We start from the raw sequence: 25,791 nt of genomic DNA on the forward strand, positions 1-25,791 counted from the left end.
ACGGCAAAAATTCCTGAATCATCTTGACTTTTTACTTAAATGTAAATGTAAAAAATTGATCCCCAATTTTATTCAAATCAAATCTAATCAAAAACCTTCGAGTCGCGTTTCAAGAATTCTGTTAAATTGCAAACTTGCCTTACTTCGGTCCGTGATAAGGGATACACGTCAACAATTGTCCAAAATTGAACATGAACTCTATAAGCTTCATCTGGAACTCGCTAAAACATATCCAAAATTCACTGCCCTTGAACAAAAGTCTTGGTCTAGAATGGAGAATGCAGTTATACGTCATAAAAACACCCTTGCAGTTAAATTCGAAAAACTTCTTTTACAGTCTTCCAGTTCAAGTAGTTCAAAAAATCTTCCCATTGTAAACATCAAGCCAATAGTTAATATTTCTAATGTTAGTCTTTCAGAAGAACAAGAGAGAATTCTAAAATATAATTTTAACTTCTCACAAACCTGTAAACCTTCGATTCCAAAGATTTTGGCTTCTATCGAAAAAGCTTTCAAGTTCAGTAAAGTTTCAGATTCACAGATAGAAATGATTAGGCATCTTATCACTCATAATGTGAAATTCAATAATAAACCTTTGAAACCAAATCTAACTGCGAGAGAAAGAGCTACAATGCGCGAGATTCATTCTAACCCGGATATTGTCATTTCAAAGGCCGAAAAGGTGGCCAGATAGTCGTCATGGATAAGAACACTTACATCGATGGTGTCACTAAACTCTTAAACGAAGGACCATATAATCCGATCCCTAAAGATCCTTCACCTTCGGACTTATCCAAAATAAAAACTGCGATCAAATCTTCGCAAATCATTTCAAGCAACTTAAAACATTCGCTTATCCCATCTGTTGCGAATTGTGCCAGATTATATGCTCTTCCCAAAATTCATAAAAGTGGTATTCCTTTCCGCCCTATTGTATCAAATTTAGGTACTGCCTCGTATCCATTAGCTAAATATTTAGTTTCTAGATTTTCCACTCTATTAGACAATAACATTTACACCATAAAAAATTCAATAGAGTTTGTAAAAAAGGTTAAAAACATTTCTCCTCGTAATTTACTCATGGTTTCTTTTGATGTAAAATCATTATTCACCAATGTCCCAGTGGAGGGTGCATTAAGATGTCTATAAACCAGACTTCGCGAATTTCATTTCTCTTGCATCGAAATTGATGAGCTAATTTCTCTCACTCAACTCTGTTTGAAACAAACACATTTTGTTTTTCAAAATAAATATTACAAGCAAACTGAGGGATTAGCCATGGGAAGCCCCCTCAGTCCCATCCTGGCTGATATCTACATGCATTATTATGAATCAAAATTGTTTGAAACTTTAAACTTCCCGGCATGGTTCCGCTACGTAGACGATACTTTTACCCTGTTTGAAGGTAATAAAGATGATTTAAATAGAGTTCTTTCAACAATGAATTCTATTGATCCTGCTATTCAGTTCACTTTTGAACTTGAGACTTGCAATTCTCTTCCGTTTCTCGACATTCTGGTCACACGTAACACATCCAACTTCAGTACTACAGTTTACCGTAAACCTTCATCGGTTTGCCTTCCACCACACTTTAAATCATGTCATCCGACTAAACAAAAGTTAGCTTCATTTTATTCCTATGTTTTCCGTGCTCTTCAAGTTTGCTTCTCCAAACTAGCCGTTGATGAAGAACTAAATTATTTAAAAGCAATAGCTATTGACAGGGGCTTTTCACCCAACATTATTAATCAAGCAGTTAAAAAATTCTCATCTCAACACACTTACAGCCACACTCTTATTTTAGGAGATTATAAAAATTCTGTTGTCATTCCCTTCTTTCCATCAATTAGCTATAAAGTTGCACATATTTTGCAGAAATTTAACTTTCGGGTTGTTTACTCTCCCATAAATAAAATTCCAACTTCTATACTCAAGGACCCCATTCCGGATATGAATTCCTGGGGTATTTATAGGATTCCTTGCCAGTGCGGTTTAATTTACATTGGCCAAACTAAGAGAGCCTTAAAATTTCGCGTCAAAGAACATGAGGCATATGTTAGAAAAAAGGAAACACAGAAGTCTTCTGTTGCTCAACATTGTTGGTCCGAAAATCACACTTTCAATTTTTCTGCTGCCAAAATTATTCAAAAAACAACTTCCATTGGAGAACTGGATTTTCTAGAGGCATTTCACATTCATAAAAATCTTTCTGTTCTAGTTAACGATCCTAATTCCAATCCAAATTTGCCTTCGGCTTTTAGAGAAATTATGTTTTAGTTCTGGTTTCGCCAACAGATGGCGCCACTTGCTTATTCTTGTCCAGGCTTTCTTATCTTATCTAAACATTATTTCCTATCTTGTTCATTTGCGGTTTTGCAGCTGAAGATGATGGTTCGGTAAAACCATCGAAACTAGTCCTGTGAAAATTTTGTGAATTAACGCTGATTTTTGTTGTTTGACTTCTGAATGAAGTATTCTGAGTTAAATAGAAAGGAAACAAATTCGAAGTGTGCTTTCTTACTTCACGAGCGCGGAGGTAGTTAGTCAGAAATTAAAGAACCACGCATTTCGGCCTGTGTGCTTGCCTTGGAGAATTGTTAATCGTTCAACGTGATCTTCAAAGTTTGCTGAATTAGCAGCGGTATTGTAAAACGCGGTGAGGTTAGTTACATTTAGAGAGCCTCGTAGTTAGAGTCTTGTTATTATTTCTTTTCAGGTTCTTATTTTTATTTTACCGCCAGGTCGGCGTAGTTTGTGAGTGTCAAGAGCACGCATCTGTAATTTCTAAAGTTGAATAAAAAGGGACTTAAACCCTTCGCAAGACTCTGTCTAATTTCCAGTTTCAGCAGTCACCACTTTGTTGCGTGCAGGTTGGAGGCGCGCAACTCTACAAGATGATCACAGCAATGTTGCATTTGTGAGTACAGAATGATATGGTCACATGTTAAACCATTTCTTGATGCAACAACCCTCAGATCTTCCTATAACTGCAAACACATTCTTCCAACAAGACGGAGCCACATGCCATACCTCGCGGATTTCCGTTAACGTGCCACAGAACATCTTTCCTACTCATCTCATCTTCAAGAACGGGGACATTTCCTGGGCTGCAAGATCCCCTGGCCTTTCAGTGTGCGATTTCTTCCTTTGGGGTCATTTGAAGTTCGAGATCTGCTATGACCCACCACACACCATCTAGGAACTCAAGGATCAACTCTGGGAGGAAGTTAATCAAATTCCAGTGCCAGTCCTACAAGATGTAATGTTGTCTAACTTCCGTAAAAGACTTGATATGTGCATGAAGGAAAATGGAGGCCCCATACAAGATGTTATTTTTAAGTGAAGGAAATTTTTTACCATAACATGTCTGTGCAAGGTGCGCAAGTTGTTCAGAAGCATTCTTCACAAACTGCGAGCATTCTAAATTCATGCTGTATTTCTTTTATATTGCTGTGAATAAATTTGTGTCCCTGGTGGAGGTTTCAAAATCAATCGTATCGCTGCTGCACCTGATATACAGTCAAAAGTCGTTAATCTGGACTCGTCGGGACTTCGGCGATTCCGGATTATCGATCATCAGTTTAAATCTCGTAAGATGGCATGCAGAAATTCTAAAATTAAAAATATGAAACCGTAATTTATGAAATAAAGAACAATTATGATCTAAAGGGTATCAAAATTTGAAAAAAGAAAAAGGTTAATATTTATTTGTTTACTTTATTAAACATTTCTTTCAATGTAAGTTGTTTAAGTTTTGCTTCGTTTCATGTGATAATACTTTCTCTTTGATTCTATTAAACAGACATAATTTCTTGTTCAGTTACAAAGTTCCGCTTTTCAAGTCCTATAATTGCTGTGTCGAGAACACCGACTAATTTGTCAATCGAAATTTTTTCGTTTTCAATAACCTCTGTCACTTTCTTCGCTATCGGAAGCGAATTATAATGATGAGGAACTTGTTTTAAATCATATCAAAGACGGAGCATATCGAGATGAAATACTACATTTGGTAAGGAATTATAAGCCAAATAAAATAAAAACATCTGCGCTGAAGATAAGGATAGTGCTGACAGATCAACTTCCAATTCATTACCCGCCCGCCGCGGCGTTCCCCCCGCCGAGTAGCGTGAAATTGATAAACAGATTTCGGATTTCAAAACATACTTTCGCTTTAGATCCTTTACATATTAACAAATATATATCGGAAATTCTATTTGATATAATCGAAAGTTTATGCTTACTTTTATAAAACTTCTCTTACAGTCTGCAAAAAATAATAAGCCGGATCCAATTCGAAAATTAATGAACAACGTAATCACCAACATTAACTGAAAAAGATGATTAGATAATTTTAGCTTATACGTTCATTATACATAAAACGCGCACGCGAAAACGTATTCTGAACTTGCGCACACTCATAAACGCCTATGCGCATGTGTCAACGCGGCGCATGCGCAGAAATTTTTTAGTTTTGAGGTCCGGATTATAGATCATTCCGAATTATGGGTGTCCGAATTAACGACTTTTGACTGTATAGATCATCAACGCATAAGAAACCTTTCATAGAAATGGGAAGTGCAGAATTAATTTAAAAATGGTTAACACTCAGCACACTCCCTTGAAGTACACCTTTCTCTTGATAAAAATCTTCAGATAACAGCCAGTATTAATGTTAAAAGTTCTAGCCTTCAAGAAGTTTTGTATCAAAACCAGCAGACTGTCCCACATTTCACTGCTATAAAGGTCACAGAAGGTACTTTATCTCCAGGACTTACACCTCTTCAATATCACATAAGACTGATACCAAATGATTCCTTTTAAGAGAGGCTTTACAGATAGATGTCTCTAAAGGCAGAAAATTGGCAACAGTTGATCTTCCTTTTCGGAAATCACTCAAAAATGAAGTTCTTTTCTCCAGACTATTGTAACGATCCTCAGGTTTGAAGAAACTTAAGGACTCCATGGGTCCACTGAATGACCGGAAAGTAATCAGCAAAAGAAACTCGTTAAGGACACCCCCCCTTGTGTGGTTTTCTTGCTATGAAAATGTAAAAGAAAAGGATAATTTTCTTTTCAGCTTTATATATATATAAATAAATAAATAAATAAATAAATAAATAAATAAAAAAAAACATAGGAGAAGTCGTACCAAGCGACTGTCTGAGGCACATCAAGCAGAAGCTTTGCCTGTTATTGCTGTACTGTGATGATGTTTTATTTATGTCTAACCCAGAAATCGTTAAGTTTTAAAATAAATATTTAAAAGACCGTTAGTTTGATTACTTTCCATCTCTAAGTTCACTTGCGGTACACTATTATTAATTTACTCCAGAAGTTCATATAAGCAACTGATTCCGCAGTTGGGCTATAATTAGATCAATTCTTTGGGTCCAAAGAATTTTCAAATGCCTTTCTCCAGGCATTTGGAAATGTCTCCTGCCTCCATATTCTATTATTTAAAGTGAGAAGAGTAGCTAAAAATTGCTCTGACAGATATCTGATTCCATTAGGACTTGGGCTTGATTTACGTGTCTGCAACAGTGTTTTTCTTAGCATTGCGAGATCACAGTTATAAGTGTCAGAGTTAAGAACATTAAATTTGATTGGAACGTTTTCATATTGAAATTTGTAAGACAGAAAGGCTAAAAGACTGCTACGAGTACCTGATGTGGCAGCAAATTCTTCATCTAAAGTGTATTTTCCCTCTGTTACTAATAACCCGATTATTCTTTGCAAGAATGGATAAGGAACAGCTTTAATAGATCTCCGAGAGCTTATGCTCTCAAACTTAATTACTTTGCATGTTTGATGTAATCCATGACACGAATTAAATACATGACAACAGCTGAGTCATCTGCAAGCTCTTTGTGCTTTTCTTTTAGCTTTCTTATAAGCAATGAGATTTGTGTAAGTTAGGTATTGGCAAAAAATATATCATGCCTTCTTTTTTCTCTACTGGTTTCCTGACATTTTTCATTCCAGCATGGCTTTGGATGCTTCGAGGATCTTCCAGAGGACTGAAGTATTGAGAGCTGAGCATCCTGTATAATGTCCTTGGAAATGGCCTTAACAGTTTGATTGATCCTTTTATTATCTACCATCTCTAATGTTAACACTGACTAAGAACAGGAGAGTTCACAGTCTGTGTGATCCAAGAGGAAATGTGTGGGTCTCAAAATAGAATGAAGTCCACTTCCTTGAAAAGATAGAAGAATTGGAAAGTAGTCACGACTCAAAATGTCCTCTCCTACTTTGAATGAGTAGTAGGAAAGAAAAGATGGTGAACAAACAGCTAGATTAACAGCCTGAAACATCCTTCTCGGCTGGTGAAAGTATGTATTTTTACCATTATTAAGAAGGCAAAGATGATTTTCAAGCAGTTGTTCCATTTGACTCTTCGCAAGTTAGTACAGCCACTTCCACACAAAGGGTTATGACCATTAAAATATGCACAAACTCAGAAAGCTGGCAGCAGCTGCCCTGCCAAACATCCAGTGTGTGTTCTTCAATTAAATCCTCTGGTGTCAGATATAAACAACAAATAGTAATTGAAGTATTACAACTTAAAGATCAGTTATTAGAGAGATACATGAAGATGGATAATAGTGCAAGAAAACCACACTGTAATATAGAAAGGTGGTATTTCTGCAATACTGTCTTTATGTAACTAAGCTGTTATTTATTTTGCTACTTTTATTTATATATTTTCAACATATTACGCAATTTCTTATAAGTCCGGAATGCATCGGTGAATCTTTCAACAAATTCACATCATAAATTAATGAAAGTCACCAGTCTATAGAAGATGTTGGTGTATTTAATTATGGCAAAGCACACGAGAGCTATCTGCCTAAGGGGAGGGATGCCTTCGTGGAGGACTTTCTAAGGGAAACTGGCTCGTATGCACGTTACACATAGGTAAAACCACGAATACTCATGCTGCCAGCCAACCAGTTCGCGGGATTCGAACCTCGGACCGAACTAGCAGTGTTCAGCAACTTTACCGCTCGGCCGCTAGTCGGCTCCAGTCTATAGAAGAGAAGCACCCTCTAATGGTATCACAAATTAATTATTTTTTCAGTTTTCTCAACACCTTTCAATAAAATTTTTCTTCTTTTTATGCAATCAATTTCTTCCTCAATACTTTTCCTCTTTATTTGACAATTTTCTGACTTAATCTCCACTTTTTTTTAAAAAAAATACATTTTTGCAGAATGTGTAGAAAACACAGTAATTTTATTTCTTTAATAATATAAGCATTCAGAATAATTCTGCAATGATATATATCATGAATATTATGAAGGTTTAAAAAAAGTAGAAAAATTTACAAATCACTGAATAAAAAATTTTATACACAAACTGGCTTAAATTCACCAAAATATTGGTAAACTGCCAAATTTAGCAGCACATAACAAAAGAATTCGTATCCCCAAATGAAATGGAAAATACTCCCCAAATGGAAAAAGTTTTCTTTCTTTAATGTTTAGGAATTCTTCATTATAACAAAAAATAATTTCCAAATGTTAATGCTTCCATAGAAGTAGTCTTTTGCTCAGAAACACAAGTATCCATCATTTAATCAGAAATAGGAATGAATTCAAACAATAACCCATTATTTACATATTTTTCAATGGATCGCCCACACTCAAAATGGCAATCGAAAAAAAGGGGGGGGACGGAAATCAAGTAAGTAAATAAAATCAAGATCTTTTGCCAATTTTGGCCGAAATTAATGACTTAGGAAACAAAAATCATTTCCAGAAAAACCTATGGACTTTAAGGACCACATGAACCTTGTTCAAGTCTTTTTACTATCAAATTGTATGTTTTACTTGATTGTTTATTACTTTTGCCACTATAGTAAAAAATTATGTGACCGAAAGTTAATTATATTTTGAAGGTTTAATTTTTTGATTCATTTCTTAACTGAAGAACATTGTGCACATTTATGGCTAATGGTACAAACCATCATTTATTAAAAATAATAATCCTACACAAAAATCTTACTTAATGCATGCACAAAATAAACATTTGAGTAAGCTTTACCTTGGACTCCACAATGTCTATCCTAACATTTTCTGGTTTAACTTGCTTGACAAGAATATTGAGAATGACATGCGTCTCGGTTTGATACCAATCATACCTAAAAATAATTTATAAGAATTAAAAATTGATAAATAATACTTATAGTTAATGTAAAAGAAAGGGGAAAAAAAATGGTATCTCCTAGTTAAAGTGGCTAGTGCCATTTCCATCCACTTTGGAGACACCTGAAATTTACATGTAACATGGTGATTTTATTTTCCAATATTAGCAACTATGTGCTGTTATACGTTAACAAAAAAGTAGCTAACTTGAGACTGGGATAGATTTTAAACAAAACTCTTGCCCTTTGCCCTTCAGCCAATTTGATACAAAACTATTCTCCCCCCCCCAAAAAAAAAGAGATTACCTACAAAATATCATCACAAAATCTCCAGTTTAAAATTGATGACAAGATGGGGTTCTTTTTATCTTAGTTTTAGATTAACATTTTACTTCTAGTAAGCTATAGTTATTCCTTCTAAGTAATTTCCTCTTAACCGTTTTCAAAATATCTTCAAAATGAAGCCAAAAACAAAAGGCAACTAAAATTTTTCATAATGATATTTTAAAAGCATCCTCAACAAAGATTTTCAACATTAGTAACATTGTGCTCCTACAGCAAAATTTATCCCAGTCTTCTCATTTTTTCATTAATCCAATGCTTTTTTCTCTTTTTACTTACAAATAATTAAATATATTAACTGGAATGAGAAAATAAACACGCTGGAGTAAAAAAAAAATCAAATGTGAAATACAAGCACATAGAAATGAAACAAAGAGTAATTAGATAGGTCTAACTAAAACTATACATAAGAAAACATTGGTGGCATAGCGTAGGTTTTGGGCCGCCTGGGGTAGCTACTAAATTTGCTACCCCTCTTCATCAGTAATAAAGATAATATTTTCTAGAGAAAAATGGTACGCAGCAAAGATGTTTTCCTTCCTCTAAAATTTAAAATTCTTAAAAACAAGAAAACAAAATTTAATTGTTAAAACATGCTTAGATTTCTAATATTAATAAATTATCATTCTAAAAATGGTATCCTAATTTAAGAAAATTTATTGTTAATTGAAAACTGTACACCCGTCATGCAGTTTGGCAGTTATTTTAACCCTAAACTCACAATTACATGTGTTAAATTAAGCATACACATAGACGTATACAAATGGCTTGGTCCTCAGCCCGTGTTATCACTGGTTCTCGGCGTGTTTGGTTCTATTTCACAGGAGCCAAAATACGTGGCAAGTGCATAAAGAGAAAGTACACTCATGGACAAAAATATTAGCGCACCAAGAAGGAGTCGTTAAAATGAAACGAAATTTTACATACGCAATGACTACTTTGATATAAGTAAATGATAAGAAAATCAAAGAAAAAGGATAATTTATTTCAGAGAAAAAGGCAAAAGAACGGAGGAGTTAATACTCCGTTGGACCCCCTCTAGCGCGAATGCACGATGCAATACGATCGGGCATTAAGTCATACAAGTTCTGTATGATGCCTTGAGACATTTCGTTCCATTCCATATTTGCTGTAACCTTGCCTCTAGTTCGTTCAAACTCGTGGGATGCCCAACTCGTCGCCCTAAATGATCCCAGATATGCTCGATTGGAGACAAATGTGGGGATTGGGCAGGCCAAGGAAGGGTAGTAACAGTGCGGAGGCAGTCTTGTGACACCCTTACCGTATGATGCTGAGCATTGTCTTGTTGAAAAATGGTTCCTGGGAGCCGTTGCATGAGTGGCAATACATGTGGTTGCAAGATTTCATGAACATACCGCTCGGCTGTCATGGTGCCACAGAACAATACTGGGGGTGACCGTATATTGTAGGCAATGGCACCCCATACCATCACACTAGCTGTGGGAGCAATGTGTCGCTGTGCAGCAAAGGCAGGATTGAGGCGTTCACTACTGCCGAGATTGAATCTGGATTCGTCGCTAAAGACAACCTGGTGCCATTCCACTGCAGTTCAGTTTCCTCATGCTCTACACCACTCCAAATGGAGGCATAGATGGGTGGGCATCAAGGGCAGCACACATAATGGGCGCCACAACACCAACTGTCCTTCAGCCAGGCGCCTTCGTATGGTTCAAGAAGACACAGGGGCCCCTAGTGAAGGTACTATCTGTGCCTGGATGGCGGCCAATGAAGCAGTTGGCTGTACGCGTGCAGTTCTTACGATGTGGTGGTCTTCTCGACAACTGGTCTGTCGAGGGCGTCCTGAGCCTGGTCTTCGTGTACATGATAACTCTCAGGTCCACTGGTCTCAACACCTCCTCACAACACAATCAGAGGGCCTAATTGACGAGCTACTCACCTAGCTTCCATCATCCCGACGATTCTCCCCCTCTCAAACTGCGACAACTACTCATATTGTTTTCGAACACGGCGTAATGGCATGTCTACCTCAGCTCTTCCTTAGTAAATGATTCAGCACACTCAAACAAGCTTTGGTTACCTGTTTTATACTCCACAGAGTATGACATTTGTTGTGTAGCGAATTTGTCTGATAGCGTTATAAAAACTAGGTGAATGATTTTCTGATTTATGGAAATTTTAATTTTATTTGATTCTGAATTATTTACTTTAATGCTTTAATTTTGGGGAAAAACAGATGCTTCTGGGAATATTATTTACTTTAAAAGAATATTATTTATTTTCCTTTATTTGCAAATCTTGTACAAGCTTTGATTCATTGTGAAAAGAAACAGGGAAAGGGAAGCAATTTTTTGCCAAGTCATGATTTTGCGCGCTTTGTCCTTTAGAATGTTCTAGAAGGATTTTCATTGTGTAGTTGACCTTAAGAGAGGAAGTACGTGACAAAAAGATCAAAGGTTGATACTTGTCTTTCAATGTAAGTCATTCAGGTTTTTGGCGATTGAGGGTCCGGTTGTTGGCTAAGTGAAGAAGGGCGCGCATGCACGATCACCCTTATTTCCACATTCTGGGGTTGAAAACGCAAATTTTGCCAAAATTAAGGGGGCGATAAGTGAAGCCATAGTGGGAGCCCGCGTTTGTGAAGGAGACGAAGGAAATTCGAGTTGGATTCACTCACTTACGGGCTTGCTGGACTTTTGCACGTTACTCTTGAAACTTGCTTGAAAGCGATAGAAAGGATGTAATTTACAGAGAGAGATGTTTTCCGGCGGGGAGCGGCAAATATGCTCCCCGGCCGCGTTTTGGTTAAGAGGCGAGACTTACTGACTGGCTTGTGGAACTTACTTTGGACGTTACTCGTGAAGCTTGCTCTTGGGATGAGCAAGAACAGGCAAGCCGTAATTGCCTAGAAAAACGTTTCTGGCCGGGAGCTGCAAACATGCTCCCTTGCCGCGTTCTGGTAAAAAGGCGAAATTGAACCGGGGGAGGGACTTAAGACTTTCAAGACCAGGCGGATAGCCGTGCTGGGCAGCAGTGCTCCTGTTTCTGTTTTACAGACTTAAAAATAGCTTCGTCATTATGAAAACCAGTTACCTGTGTGTTGACTTAAGACTTTCAAGACCAAGCGGATAGCCGTGCTGGGCAGCAGTGCTCCTGTTTCTGTTTTCCAGACTTAAAAATAGCTTCGTCATTATGAAAACCAGTTACCTGCGTGTGTGTTTTCGCAAATAGTGTCCGGACAGGACGATGTCTTCTGAAACTTCCATTTTGTGACCGTAAAGATGAGCCCCGCCGACGTCAATGCTTATTAGGATACGAGTCCTCCACTTCAAGATGTCCACCCAAGATAAGTTTTATTTTTTTTTTGTGTTTGAACTTTAAGTAAGTTAAAAACAACGTCGAATCTTAAATTAATTCTCAGGTCTTCAATTGTTTCCCTTTCCCCTTTTAAATTACCAAGACAAACCTTAAGTTTTTTTTATATGAATTTAAATGAAAAAAAAAAAAAGTAAATGACAAATTGAAGAATTCTCCTTAGACTCTCTGATGAGGATAAGATTTTATTTTATTGTGATGTAATTGAATAAACTGATATTTAATCTGGAAACCTATTACAGTATGTTTTCTTTATATATTTAATATGTTTTTCCTATATATCTTGTATATGTTTTTCTTATGTTTTCGATCCTCTCACGGCGCGGTCCCGGGATGCAATTTTTACAACGCAAATGCATTAAAATTCACTATACGATCACTAAAAGTTTGGTAATTAGCAAATTCTTAAGAGTTTAGTTTCCTCCCTAAGAGGAAGTAGAAACCTTTCACGGCAAGTAGTTTCTGATTTAACACTGGTGCCGTGAAGTAAGCTTCATAACATTATTTCCCGGCGTGAACTTAAGCTACATAACACATTCAATGCCCTCTACCGGCTATATGTAATGCACAATCATGCTGCATTTCTAATCATTTGCACATCTCCCCGACATTTACCTTCATTGCAAGTTTCGTTACGATCCCGCAATTATTTCTTGGTGCGCTAATTTTTTTGTCCATGAGGGTACCTTGAAAATTATGTAAACTTTATTAACCCTTTGACGCGTGGTGGTCGCACCCTGAAACCACAAATTTTCGAATTTTTTTCTCTTCTTCCTTCCAAAGTTTTTGAGTAAAAATCATTTGATTACTGATCTTTTACCTCTAAATAACACAAAATGACTGCAGAATCATACATATTTTAGGTATTAGTACTTCAAATCGGATGTCTTTTAAAATTCGTTTTCAATGAGACAAAATCACTTCCTTTTATTAACATAAACAACTTTAAATTTCAAGTTATTCATCGCACATCATGACTTCTATCATAAACAATAAAAAATAGCAATAATTAAACTGCATATTAAAAAAACCCTCTATATATATGGCATTTGCTTTGTGGTTTCAGGGCACGACCACTGCACCACTATGTGCACCACTATGCACCACCACGCATTGTGACACAATGCTCTAGAGGCTCGGTGGTCGCGACAATGGCGTTTGCTTGCTTCTCAAATAGGAATGTTTGCTTTTACCTGGATATAGATAAGGGGTTTTGAAACCACAGAGTTATTTTATTACTAAACAATACATGCACCTGCCCAGTAAAAAGGTCTTTCGTTTCCAGAGACTTTTCTCTGACCTCAACATACTTGCTCCCCAAGCTAGTATTGTGATTTTATAAATTATTTCCTATGGTTTAAATTTAACATAAATATACTTTGCTATTAAAAATAGAAATCGCATAAAGTTTTATTTAAATTAAAAATATTTTCTCAATATTTTGGGACGAAATACGAATAAAATAAATATAAATGGGAAACGAATGATCCGTACCAAAGCCAAAAAGACCAACCCCCCCATTAACATAAAAAAACCACAAATTTCATGTGCCAGATGAAAAAAAACTAAATAACGCTGGACATATACCAGTGAAATTTAGACCCAGGCAGTGCACATTTTATAGCACAAGGAAGAAACCTCATAGAAGAAGATACATGTGCGAAACGTGCAATGTGGGTCTATGCATGTACCGAAAAGACAGAACATGCGTCACAAGAACAGTGTCACAAGAAATACATATTCTTTGAAATTAAAAAAAAAAAAAAAAAAAAAAAAAAAAAAAAAAAAACCCACCGAGTCTTTTTTTTTTTAATCCTTATTTTACCGAGTTTTTTAATCCATTTAGCCAAACGTCCTTATTATGTATGTACTTATATTTTCACTGCTATAGAAAAATTACATAAATGTTTATTTTTTAATTTTTTCTCACGATTTACTTTGTAAAATAATGTAAAAAAATTATTTATTATGCAATTCCTACATTATTTATTTCCTACTACATAATTCCTACATAAATTTTTTTTGAAATTCGTAAATTTCGTCATTTATTGGAAATGCGCACGGAGAAAGGTAAGTTTTTTTCCCCTACTAACTAGGTAAGTTTCAAAGTCCTAGACGTGCGGTGGTTTCACAGTGCGACCACCACCCACTGAACAATGGGCAAGAGTAGATTTTTTTAAATTCATATATTATTTGTCTCTAGGATCATAATATTCAATTTCTGAATTTTTTAGTTGAAAAAATTATAAAAATAACTACAATAAATAAATAATAAGTCATCATTTAAACTTTTATTGAAAAGAAATAATGAATAAAATAATCATAAATTATATCAGAAATGAAAATTTTACTTCTTTCTTAATCTAATGTGTTGACACATGCGCATAAGACCTTTTACCACTGCGCATATGCGTGTGCGCAAGCGCAGAATACGTTTTCGTGTGCGCGTTTTATGTATAATGGATGGTATAATCTAAAATTATCTAAATTATCTATGTTCGATGTTATGCAAATTGTATTTCTTTCTTTGTACCGAGGAGCGGCGCAGACGCAAATTTGTTAGGTTTTTAAAGCTCGCGTTTAGAGCTTTGAGGTTGCTGTGAATTACTGGAGTTTCAACTAAGCAGAGGTTCTCCTGAGTTTGTGTTGGTAAGCCGCTACTGAGTTCGGAGTTGGCAGTGTGATCTTCGCCGTTCCTCAACCAACCTACTGTTTGAAAGCCAATACAGAAGTTTCGGTCGACATTATGACTCTGAGGTTTCTTGGGTTCTATAATGAAGTAATATCAAGTCAATTTACAGTCCACTATTTTTAACAACAGATCGTACATGTTTTTTGGTCCATCAGCTACGGATTCACAGTAAATTTGGTGAGTCAGTGTGTTTTTTTTATCTTTCTTAATAAAATTTCTTATAATGGAATTTACAATGCTTAAGACTAAAAATCGTGTATCTAAAGCTAAGTTAAATAAACTGAAAGAGAAAATTACAGTGACTTACGATTCTGTTGATGTTGATCAGTTAGAACTTTTTAAATCTAGATTAAATAATTTAATGACCGAACTTTCGGATATTTTTAGTAACATATTTGTAGTGTGTGAAGAAAAAGATATTGATGTATTTATAGAAGAACAACAGGTCATACAAGATACTGTTGATGAGTTAATTTTAATGCTAACCAGAGTTAAGAATGTTAAAGACATTAGTGTGGAAACTAAATCTTGTGAAATAACGAGTATATGCTTACCTAAGCTAACTCTTCCTGTATTTAGTGGCAGTTCTGAAGAATGGTTATCATTTTTTGATTTATTTAAAACGGTGATAGTGGATAATGACTGTTTATCAGGTGCACAAAAGCTACAATATTTAAAGGGTTCTTTAAAAGGAGATGCTTTGCGGATTGTTCAATCTTTAACTATTTGTGACAGGAATTTCGAAATAGCGTCATATTTATTGTGTCAAAGATTTTCACATAAGAGAGAATTACTTTCATCGTTATTAAAGAAAATCTTGTATTTATCAAATTTACAAGTTGAAATTCCTAGTCAGATATTAGCGTTAGTAGACACTGTAAGAGAGTGTGTATGTTCGTTTGAAAATCTAGGATTCAAAGTGGAGCAATTCGCGGATACTATTTTAATGTTAATAGTACAGTTTAAATTGGATTCTTCGATGAGAGGATGGTGGGAAAGAACATTAAAGAGTGAGGAAATACCAACATTTAATAATCTACTAGAGTTCTTGAAATCTCATGCCAGAACCTTGCAAGCAGGTAAACCGCACGGTGTTAAAAAACAAGTTACAAAAGACAAATTAACTTCATTGGCTTCAGAGATTCGCGCACAGTGTACGTATTGTAAAGCCAGTCGTTCAGTTTTTAAATGTAATAAGTTTTTAAATCTGAATGTTCAGGAACGCGTTAATGTTGTCAAGAGAAATAATGTTTGTTTTAATTGTTTGGTTTCAAATCATAAAGCTTTCGAGTGTAGAAGTACACATAAATGTAAAAAGTGCTTTAAAAATCATCACACACTACTGCATTTCGAAAGAGTTCAAAATGAACCAAAGGCACGTAAAGGAGTTACGAACAGTTCGAATGAATTATCAGTGACGGCTAAGCCATTTTTCCCTGGGCCAGAATCTCACACTCAATCGGCTGGGTCAGGGGAGAATATCGCAAGTTCTAGTCCAGTAATTAAATCTTGTGTTTCAGACTTTCAGAGTGAAGTTTTATTATGTACGGCTGTTATTAAAGTGTTAGATTCATCAGGTGAATACCAATTGTGTAGAGCCCTCCTTGACCCTGGCAGTCAAGCAAGCCTGATTTCAGAAGATTGTGTACAAAGGCTAGGGTTAGCAAGAAGAAATGCCAAAGTTTTTATTTCATGTTTAGGGTCTTTGGATACGAAAACTAATGGAATTATGGAAATAAACTTCGTTCTGCATTTTCCAGCGAAAGTGTCATTTAAAACACCAGTATTTATCATCAATAGAATTATTGCAACTTTGCCGCATTTTACATTGGATAAGAAGTACATTGAGGAATATAATGATTTAATGTTAGCAGATCCAACATTTTACAAAAGTGGGCCTGTTGATATACTTTTAGGCGTAGATATTGCCTTACCTCTTTTAAAGGGAGAAATAATTAAATGCCAAGAAGGTAAACTGGTAGCTTCTCGTTCTGAATTACGACGGATTATTTCAGGTAGTGTGAATAATTCAACAGAAATTAATCCTACTATCTATGTTAATAATATACAAGTGGAAACTGATCAGATGCTGTCAGACTTTTGGAAATTGGATGCTGTACCTACGTTTGACATGCTTACTAAATCGGAGAGAGCATGTGAAGATTATTTCAAATCTACATATACCAGAGAAGAAAGTGGGGTATATACTGTGAAATTACCATTTCACTCTCCGCCTTCTCAGCTTGGAGATTCCAGACAATTAGCTACGCATAGATTCCAATCTTTAGAAAATTCACTTCTAAAAAGGCCTCAGATATATGAACAGTATAAGGATTTCATGAGGGAATACCTTGAGCTGAGACATATGGAGGGAGTGCCTGAGGAAAAGATTCTTATTGACTCTACGTATTACATGCCTCATCATGCCGTATTAAAGGAATCAAGTACTACGACTAAACTGAGAGTTGTTTTCGATGCTTCAGCTAAAACGACATCGGGTCTTTCATTGAATGATATTTTGATGGTTGGGCCAAGAGTTTAGCAAGAGCTGTTTCCAATTCTTCCAAGGTTTAGAACTCGCAAAATTGCAGTATGTGGCGATATAGAGAAGATGTTCAGACAAATTCGTGTCCACCCAGAAGATACAAATTGGCAACGAATGCTTTGGAGGGATAGTCCTAGTGAGCCCTTGAGTACATTTAGATTAGTGACAGTTACATATGGGACTGCCTGTGCGCCATATTTGTCTACTAGAGTAATGAAACAACTTGCATTAGATGAACAAGTGAGATTTCCTTTAGCATCAAAAATCGCTCTTCGTGATTTTTATGTTGATGATTTGCTTTCAGGGGCACAAAGTGAAGAGGAAGCGAATGTTCTAGTTCAGCAGTTGAATGAAATGGTGAAAAGGGGTGGATTTCGCTTAAGGAAGTGGATTTCAAACAGTTCAGCTATTTTAGAGAAAATTCCCGAGTGCTTACGAGAATCCAGTATTTCTCTTGAAATAACCAGTGACAAGAAAGTAAATGTATTGGGAATTAATTGGAACAACTCTAGTGATACGTTTCATTTTTCGGTATGCATAAGTGATAAAGAGTTTACTAAGAGGACTATTTTATCAGAGGTAGCCAAAATCTTTGATCCAATCGGATGATTAGCGCCAACAATAATATACACGAAAATATCATTACAAGAGTTATGGAATTTACAGCTGGGTTGGGACGAACTCTTTGATAAGAGAATAAGTAGAAAATGGAAGCGTTTCTATCTAGAATTGCCCTTACTTTCAAGCTTACAATTTCCGAGGTATGTCTTGAGTCCGAAGGCAGTAGTGATAGATATCCATGCTTTCTGCGACACTTCAGAAAAGGCTTATTGTGCAGTCATCTATCTCCGAACAATTGACCTTGATTCGTCAGTCAAAGTCAGCCTTCTGACATCGAAAACCAGAGTAGCGCCCTTAAAAACCCAGTCTCTTCCGAGACTAGAGTTGTGTGTTGCATTACTTTTAGCAAACCTCTTACATGCAGTATTATCATGCATAGAACTGCCTATTAACAATATTTACGCATGGACCGACTTGCGGGTTACATTGGCATGGGTCTTGTCCAAACCTCGCCGTTGGCTACCTTATGTGGCAAATCGAGTTGCAAAAATCCAGGAAGCTGTTCCAGGTATTCAATGGAATTATGTTGCTGGGAAAGAAAATCCTGCAGATTGTGGGTTGGTTGGTTTGGTTTGGTTTATTAGATTACGGCAAAGCACTCGAGGGCTATCTGCCTTAAGGGAGGGATGCCTTTGTGGAGGACTTTTTAAGGGAAATTGGCTCGTATACACGTTACACATGGGAAAAACCACGAAAACACCCATGCAGCCAACCCGTTCGCGGGATTCGAACCTCGGACCGAACTACCAGTGTTCAGAGACGTCACCGCTCGGCCACTGGTGGGCCCAGAGGTTTTATTCCATCAGAATTCTTACAATGCGAGTTATGGATGAAGGGACCGCAGTGGTTAAACGAATCCTTAATTCATGTACAGCAAAATTCAATGTAGAATTAGAGGGTGAAGTTATGTTGAAAGAATTGAAAAAGAGTTTCAGTTCAAATGTTTCCAAATTTGAAGAGCCTAGTGTGTTTTCAAGATTCTCATCATGGTTAAAGTTATGTCGAGTGTTAGCGTGGTGTTTAAGATTCAGAAATAATTGTAGTAAGTTCCCTACAGAGCGTATAAAGGGTTATTTATCTACTGAAGAATTCTGTGAAGTTACTTCTATGATTGTTAGGATTGTGCAAAGAGCCGAATTTCCAGAAGAATTATTCTGTTTAGAATCTGGTAAACCCTTGAAGACATCAAGTAAATTACTGTCTTTAAGTCCTTTCTTGGATTCCGCGAAAGTAATGCGTGTAGGCGGAAGGCTCAGAAACTCTACAGTTTCAAATAATCAGAAACATCCTATGATTTTACCTAAGAATCACAATATTACGCGTTTAATTATTAAGCATTATCATGACACTTATCTTCACGCAGGTACGCAGCTACTCACTTCTGTCATACGACATAGATTTTGGATTGTGAATGCTAGAGATATTATAAGAAAGTGTATAAACCAATGTGTTATTTCCCGTAGAGTTAGAGCGCAAACTGCAACTCAGCTAATAGCAGATTTACCCGCTTCAAGAGTTACTAAAAGCAGAGCTTTTTCTCGTGTAGGGATTGATTTAGCAGGACCATTTAACGTTAAATATCGTCCTGGTAGAGGAGTCAAAATCTTTAAGTGTTACGTATGTCTATTTATTTGTTTTACTACAAGAGCAATACACTTAGAATTAGTTGGAGATCTTTCAACAAAATCATTCCTCGCGACACTTGTTTATAGCTTGTAGCGGTTTATAGCTTGTAGAGGCAAACCGTGTGAAATTCACAGTGATTGTGCAACAAATTTTATAGGAGCTAATAAAGAATTAAGGAAAGCCTTTTCTATTGTTCAACGTGATGAACAGCTACAGGGTTATATTTCTTCAGAAAATATTAAATGGTTATTTAATCCTCCCTCTGCCCCTCATTTTGGAGGGCTTTGGGAAGCGGGTATCAAGTCTATGACACATCACTTAAAAAGATGTTTAGGAACACTTATTTTAACATACAAGGAATTTTTGACATTAATAACCCAAATTGAATCCTGTCTTAGTTCTAGGCCTTTGGTACCAGCTTCAAGTGATTGTAGCGACTTGGAGGCGATAACACCAGGACACTTTTTAACCGGAGCGGCTTTAAGCGCTATTCCAGAATCTAACCAAATTCAAGAAACCATGAGCTGCAGTGACCGTTGGAGGAACGTGCAAAGGTTATTTCAACATTTCTGGAATCGATGGAGCAGTGAGTATTTATCTAGATTGCAGCAGAGACCCAAGTGGTGCAAGTTACAACAAGATCTGAAGATTGGTGATATGATTCTTATTAAGAACGAAAATCTACCTCCACTACGTTGAAAATTAGGTAGAATTACTAAAGTGTATCCTGTTTTTGATGAGAAAGTTCAAGTGGTGAGTTTACACACGTGTAATGGTGAAATAAAATGACCTATAGCAAAGCTATGTGCTTTGCCATTTAATTCCTGATTTAGAGACTTTAATTTTTATTTTTCAGGTTTATGCAGTTCAACAGTTTAAATTTATTGTTTGAACCCCCTTGGGACTTCAAGGCTGGGGGTATGTTCGATGTTATGCAAATTGTATTTCTTTCTTTGTACCAAGGAGCGGCGCAGACGCAAATTTGTTAGGTTTTTAAAGCTCGTGTTTAGAGCTTTGAGGTTGCTGTGAATTACTGGAGTTTCAACTAAGCAGAGGTTCTCCTGAGTTTGTGTTGGTAAGCCGCTACTGAGTTCGGAGTTGGCAGTGTGGTCTTCGCCGTTCCTCAACCAACCTACTGTTTGAAAGCCAATAAAGAAGTTTCGGTCGACATTATGACTCTGAGGTTTCTTGGGTTCTATACTGAAGTAATATCAAGTCAATTTACAGTCCACTATTTTTAACAACGGATCGTACAATCTATTTCAGTTAATGTTGATGATTGCGTTGTTCCTTAATCTTCGAATTGGATACGGCTTATTATTTTTTGCAGACTGTAAGAGCAATTCTATAAAAGTAAACTTGAACTTTTGATTATGTCAAATAGAATTTCCGATTCTGGAGCTCCCAAAGAATCGTACAAAACGAAAGTATGTTTCGATGTCCATCAAACAAAAAGTGGAATTGCTGCAAAAAATGGATAAAGACATGAAGAATGTGACAGAGAGGTTAGTGAAAACGAAAAAATTTCGATTGACAAGTTAGTCGGTATTCTCGGCACAACAATTAACGGGACTTTAACAGCGAAACTTTGTAACTGAACAAGAAATTGTGTCTGTTTATAGAATTAAAGAGAAAGTATTATCACATAAAACGAAGCAACTTAAAACAACTTACATTGAAAGAAATGTTTAATAAAGTAAACAAATAAATATTAAGCTTTTTTTTTTTTTTTTTTTTTTTTGTAAATTTTGATACCCTTTAGATTATAATTGTTCTTTATTTCATAAATTAAGGTTTAATATTTTTAATTTTAGAATTTCTGCATGCCATCTTACGAGATTTAAACCGATGATCTATAATCCGGAATTGCCGAAGTCCCGACGAGTCCGGATTAACGACTTTTGACTGTATTAGGTATTTCTTGCTCAACAGCCAGATTAGTCAATTTTAGTGTACTTATTGTTGATCGTTATATAATTTTTGATTAACTTCAATTTAGAGAAGCTTTAATCATAACTGGCATTGCTTATGGCAATTGTAAGGAATATTCAAAGCAATATTATTATATTAGAAGGGCAACTTCCAGCTTGAATTGCATAAAAAAATTTAATAAACAAATGGGCTTGATTTCAGTAATTCATTTTTATTGCTTGTGGCAGCAGTCCTTAGCCACAGGAATTTGAGCATGAACTCTTCTTTGTCAGTGTCATGAGATACATACTCCAAATTGAAGTTGTGGTTGTCAACTTCCAGTATTTTTGCTGGCTAAGAAAGGCAACTTTGTTTGCCAAATTCTGTTGCAAAGAAAGGCAACTTTGTTTGCCAAATTCTGTAGCTGCTGAAACCTCTTATGAAAACTTATACCTAATGAAGAAAAAACTTTCTTCTCAACTTACTTTTGTCGGACAAGGTTGCATTTTTACTTCTATCACCAAAAATTTACTTTGTTATTTGTCTGGGAGGTTCCATCAAAATGATAAGGTTTTTCACACAGATTTTTAGAATAACCCAAAGCACCCTCTACAAATACCTTTTATTTCCATGTGAGTAGCATCTGTAAAGCACTTACTTTTTGGCACATTGATGCATGCCGAGTCCCTGCGTTTGCATTGCAATTTCTGCCACAAAACCTTTCAAGGTTATCTGAACCAAACCAATAATTGCAAATATTAAAAAGTACGTTAAAAAACTGCATGCGTGCATTTATAATGTATTTAGGCTCAAAAAAAAAAAAAAAAAAAAAAAAAAAAAAAAAAAAAAAACGGAGTATAAAAATAGATTATAGTTTATGGTAAAAGACACTATCATTTTAAAAACTGATACAGTATATATGATGAGGTTGTTTTCAGCAGATTTCCAAATTTTGCTTACATATGCTGCCCCAGAAAAAAAGAAAGAAAATTCAAAATAAAATATATTTTCATTTAGTTTGAACAATGCATTGCATAAAGATGACTACAAATATGTTTCTACAATTTAAAATATAAAAAAAATTGAAATTTTTCAGATATAAATCTTAAAAAATGTGATCATAGGCAAAAACGCCTGTCCCTTTTCAAGTTTTATGTTGTTCAACCTCTTTGTTTTGTAAACTAATTTATTTTTTTAAATAAAAAAATTTAATTATGTTTAATATGAACTATTAGTGTGTTATATTCATGATAAAAATTAATTATAGAACTTTTTTTCTTTAGCAAAGCAATAAAAAAGTAATTATTCTTCCAGTTCATGTTAAGTCCATTACATAGAGATTATTTTACTCACAATTAGTTTGTAAATCTGCCTAAAGGGGCAGTACATATTCAGTGACATAGATAAATTAGTCAAGCTATGTTTGACTACTTTGAATAGGTATTGCCCTTTTAGGTAGATTTACAAACTAACTGGGGGTAAAATAATCTCAAGGTAATGGACTTGACATGACATGGAAGATAAATTATTTTTATTGATTTGTTAAATTTATATCTACGAATGGCTCTACTCTTATATGTGCCCTAAGATCACCAAATGTGGCAATATGTGTTCTGCGCTGGTTTTTGGCATGATTGCGTGTTGTATGGCAACCCTTTTGATGTTGAATATTCTTTTGCTGGAGTGTTTTAATTGCTCGTTGGTTCGTGTTGTGCATGTTTTGAAATAACCTATGTTGCAATGAGAGACATGGTTGCAAGAGGGCCTGGGAGATTATTTTTAGTGGCTGCGCATGATAGAAGATGTATGATGGCATGATATCAGAGATAAGGAAACACTGATGCAGTGTATTAAAGAGTGGATTGAGCCTTGTACAACTATTTTTTCAGATGGCTGGAAATCTTACACGGATTTAGGAAAAGAAAGTTTTGAACATTTATTTGTGAACCATAGTACGAGTTTTCTGGATGTCATAAATACGTTAGTGATTACGTGGCAGCAAGTTAAAGGCGGCATGAATTTGGTATTTCTGCTGTTCAAAAAAAGCATTCATTCACGGTAAGTGCATTTTATTTTATTCTTATTTTGTTGAATGTTATGCTCATTGTTTTTTTTTAGTATAAATTTCTGTCGTTATTTTTTTTTAATTGTTTAAAATTTATTTTAGTTTATTTTGTTGATTAGTGCATAGTGCCTAGATTGTGCAATTCGTAGATGTTTTTTAAACCGAATGCGTACGTGGTTTTCTCTGAAATTTTTGGCATTATGTTAATTTATTAAAGCGAGGTTTGCGTAGTTCGTAGGTTCTTTCGCTGCCTAGATTGTGCAATTTGTAGATGTGTTTTAAAGTAAAAACATATCACTGTGTACATGGATTCGTGTCAAATATTTTTGGTTAGAAACTTTACATTTTTGTTTCGGATTTTTATCTTAAATGGTGTGTTCAAAATGTGGTTTTTGCATGTGCATACCTGCCAACCTCTAAAGATAAAAATTCAGAAGATTTCTCCCCCAAATTCAGAAGAACACGAAGAATTAATATCATGCTTTGATATTAAAAAAATAACAATTTATACAAATAGAAAAAAGAAAATTGTACTTACATTAGTAAATCTCAATTAAGTAGTAACTAAAAAATTTATTAGGAAACATAAAACAAGAACTTAATGTTGCACAAAAAAATTATTGCAATGAATTTAGAGCGCATTTTTTGGCTTTAGCCAAAAATTCTTTGGAAAATTTCCTGTCATAACAATTAGTTTCCTCATAACATTTAGCAATTAAAATGTTTTCTAGAGTTTTTGGTGAAATTGAAGAACGAAACATAGTTTTGTTTTTCTTCACAACACTGAAGACTCTCTCGCACTCAGCATTACTGTGTGGAATTACGAGAATAGCACATAAAACTCTTAATAGTCTATCATATTTTGGTGTTCCGTCAGCTCTTTTTATTCTTTTTAAGGTACCAACGAGGACATCAAGTCTATCTTCTCCAGAACTGGCAAACTGTGCAGCAGAAAATTGGTTCTGTAGTTCATCTAAAGCATCATTATGGCATTCATTTTTTTTAATTGTTAACAAAAATGGAAATTTATCAATAAAAAAACAAATCTTTTCAAAAGATGAATTTTCAATTTGTTTCAAATTTGCCACTTCAGCATTTAAAAGAACTTCATTTTGCAAAGGAAACTTCCTTACAATGTAATCACAAGCTGAGGAAAAGTACTTTCTAACACATTGAAAAAATTCTTTTTTCTCATGATCTTTCAAAGAATTTACAAATTCCCTGGTTTGATTTCCAATTATAAGATCATTGTCATCCTTTTGATTTGCCAAACTATTATAGGCAACACGAATCAACACACTGTTTTTCACAATGGACGATTTTACAAACTTAGTATAAAGTTCTTTCAAAAGATCATTAAGAATTTGGATAAGCAGGGGAGATTTTACCATCGGCCATCGATTGACACCAAAAATGCTGAATTCTGGAGTGCAGCTATTGTTTTACTTTGTGCATCACAAGCAATTTCGTTCACAATAGAAGATGTTTTCGTGCGAGCACAAGCATATTTCTGAGCAATCTTGGAGTCGGGAAACATCCGTCTGAAAAGTTGACCGGCGTGATTGGCAGAGCTTAGCGGCACGTTGTGTTCGATGAGGAATGCAGTAAACAGACACTCTGCCAAAATGACATCGGCATCCGAATTCGTAGCCGAATTTGAAAAAAAAATCATCCACTTTCTTTGATGTTGTCGAAGCCGAAGCATTAACTTCATGCTTTTTAGACTTAACATGCTTCACAATGTCGCTTCTTCCACTGTGACTTATTATGAAGTCACACACGCACATGTTGCAAAATGCATAGTTATTTCCTTTGAAGGATTCTTTAATTGTTGGAAATTCGGCTTTGTAGGCAGGCCGAAAATATTGAAAATACGTTTTTTTTAACTCATTTCGTAACAACGACGTATTAAAAAAATTCGTAGCACATGCAAACAAACAAACAAACAAAAAAAAAAAAAAAAAAAAAACAGAATGCGACAAGCTTATTCACAAAGCCTACAGACCGTTTCTGCTGCTGCTTGCTCCGATTGGTTAAAACAGGAAACGTAGGGTTACAGAATCTAGTGCTTGGCTGGCGACTTTTGGTTCATCGCCTTTACAATTTGTATTTGAGCGTCGTGCACCAAAAAGTGGGCATAATCCATCGGAGAAACCGCAGCTCAGCGGTAACGAGTGCGGGAAAAAGTCCCAGGCTTCTAGATCGCCGATTCTATCCCCGCTCGTAGCTTTCATAAACTCTGCTTTGCACGGATTTATTTTTATTTTAACTTTATTGAATGACTTTATCTTTTTCGCCTTCGGGCGTGGTGTTAAAAATTAAACGCCTTTATTTTTTCTATTTTTGTTAATTTTAATTTTTCTTATTTTTATTTACTGGTTTGTACTCTTTGTAGTAGGTACCAGTAGCAAGATTACTATCCAAGATCCCGAAAAGCATTTCAATAGAAATAGCGCATAATGGAATAAAATATAATTTTAGTTATAGTT

General features: G+C 35.5%; 1 protein-coding gene across 1 annotated transcript in view; it reads right to left on the minus strand.

Annotated features, from left to right (window-relative positions):
* Positions 1-25,791, minus strand: part of Sgt1 (suppressor of G2 allele of skp1) — a 67,755-nt gene that overhangs the window by 32,986 nt on the left and 8,978 nt on the right. The window contains exon 2 of the mRNA XM_035362641.2: positions 8,047-8,143. Within this exon, the coding sequence (XP_035218532.1) occupies positions 8,047-8,143 (97 nt within the window). The remainder of the gene's footprint in view (positions 1-8,046; positions 8,144-25,791) is intronic.

The sequence above is a fragment of the Stegodyphus dumicola genome, chromosome 6 (assembly GCF_044657685.1).
Source record: "Stegodyphus dumicola isolate Sdum_Otavi_A_Nest chromosome 6, ASM4465768v1".
Lineage (NCBI taxonomy): Eukaryota > Metazoa > Arthropoda > Arachnida > Araneae > Eresidae > Stegodyphus > Stegodyphus dumicola.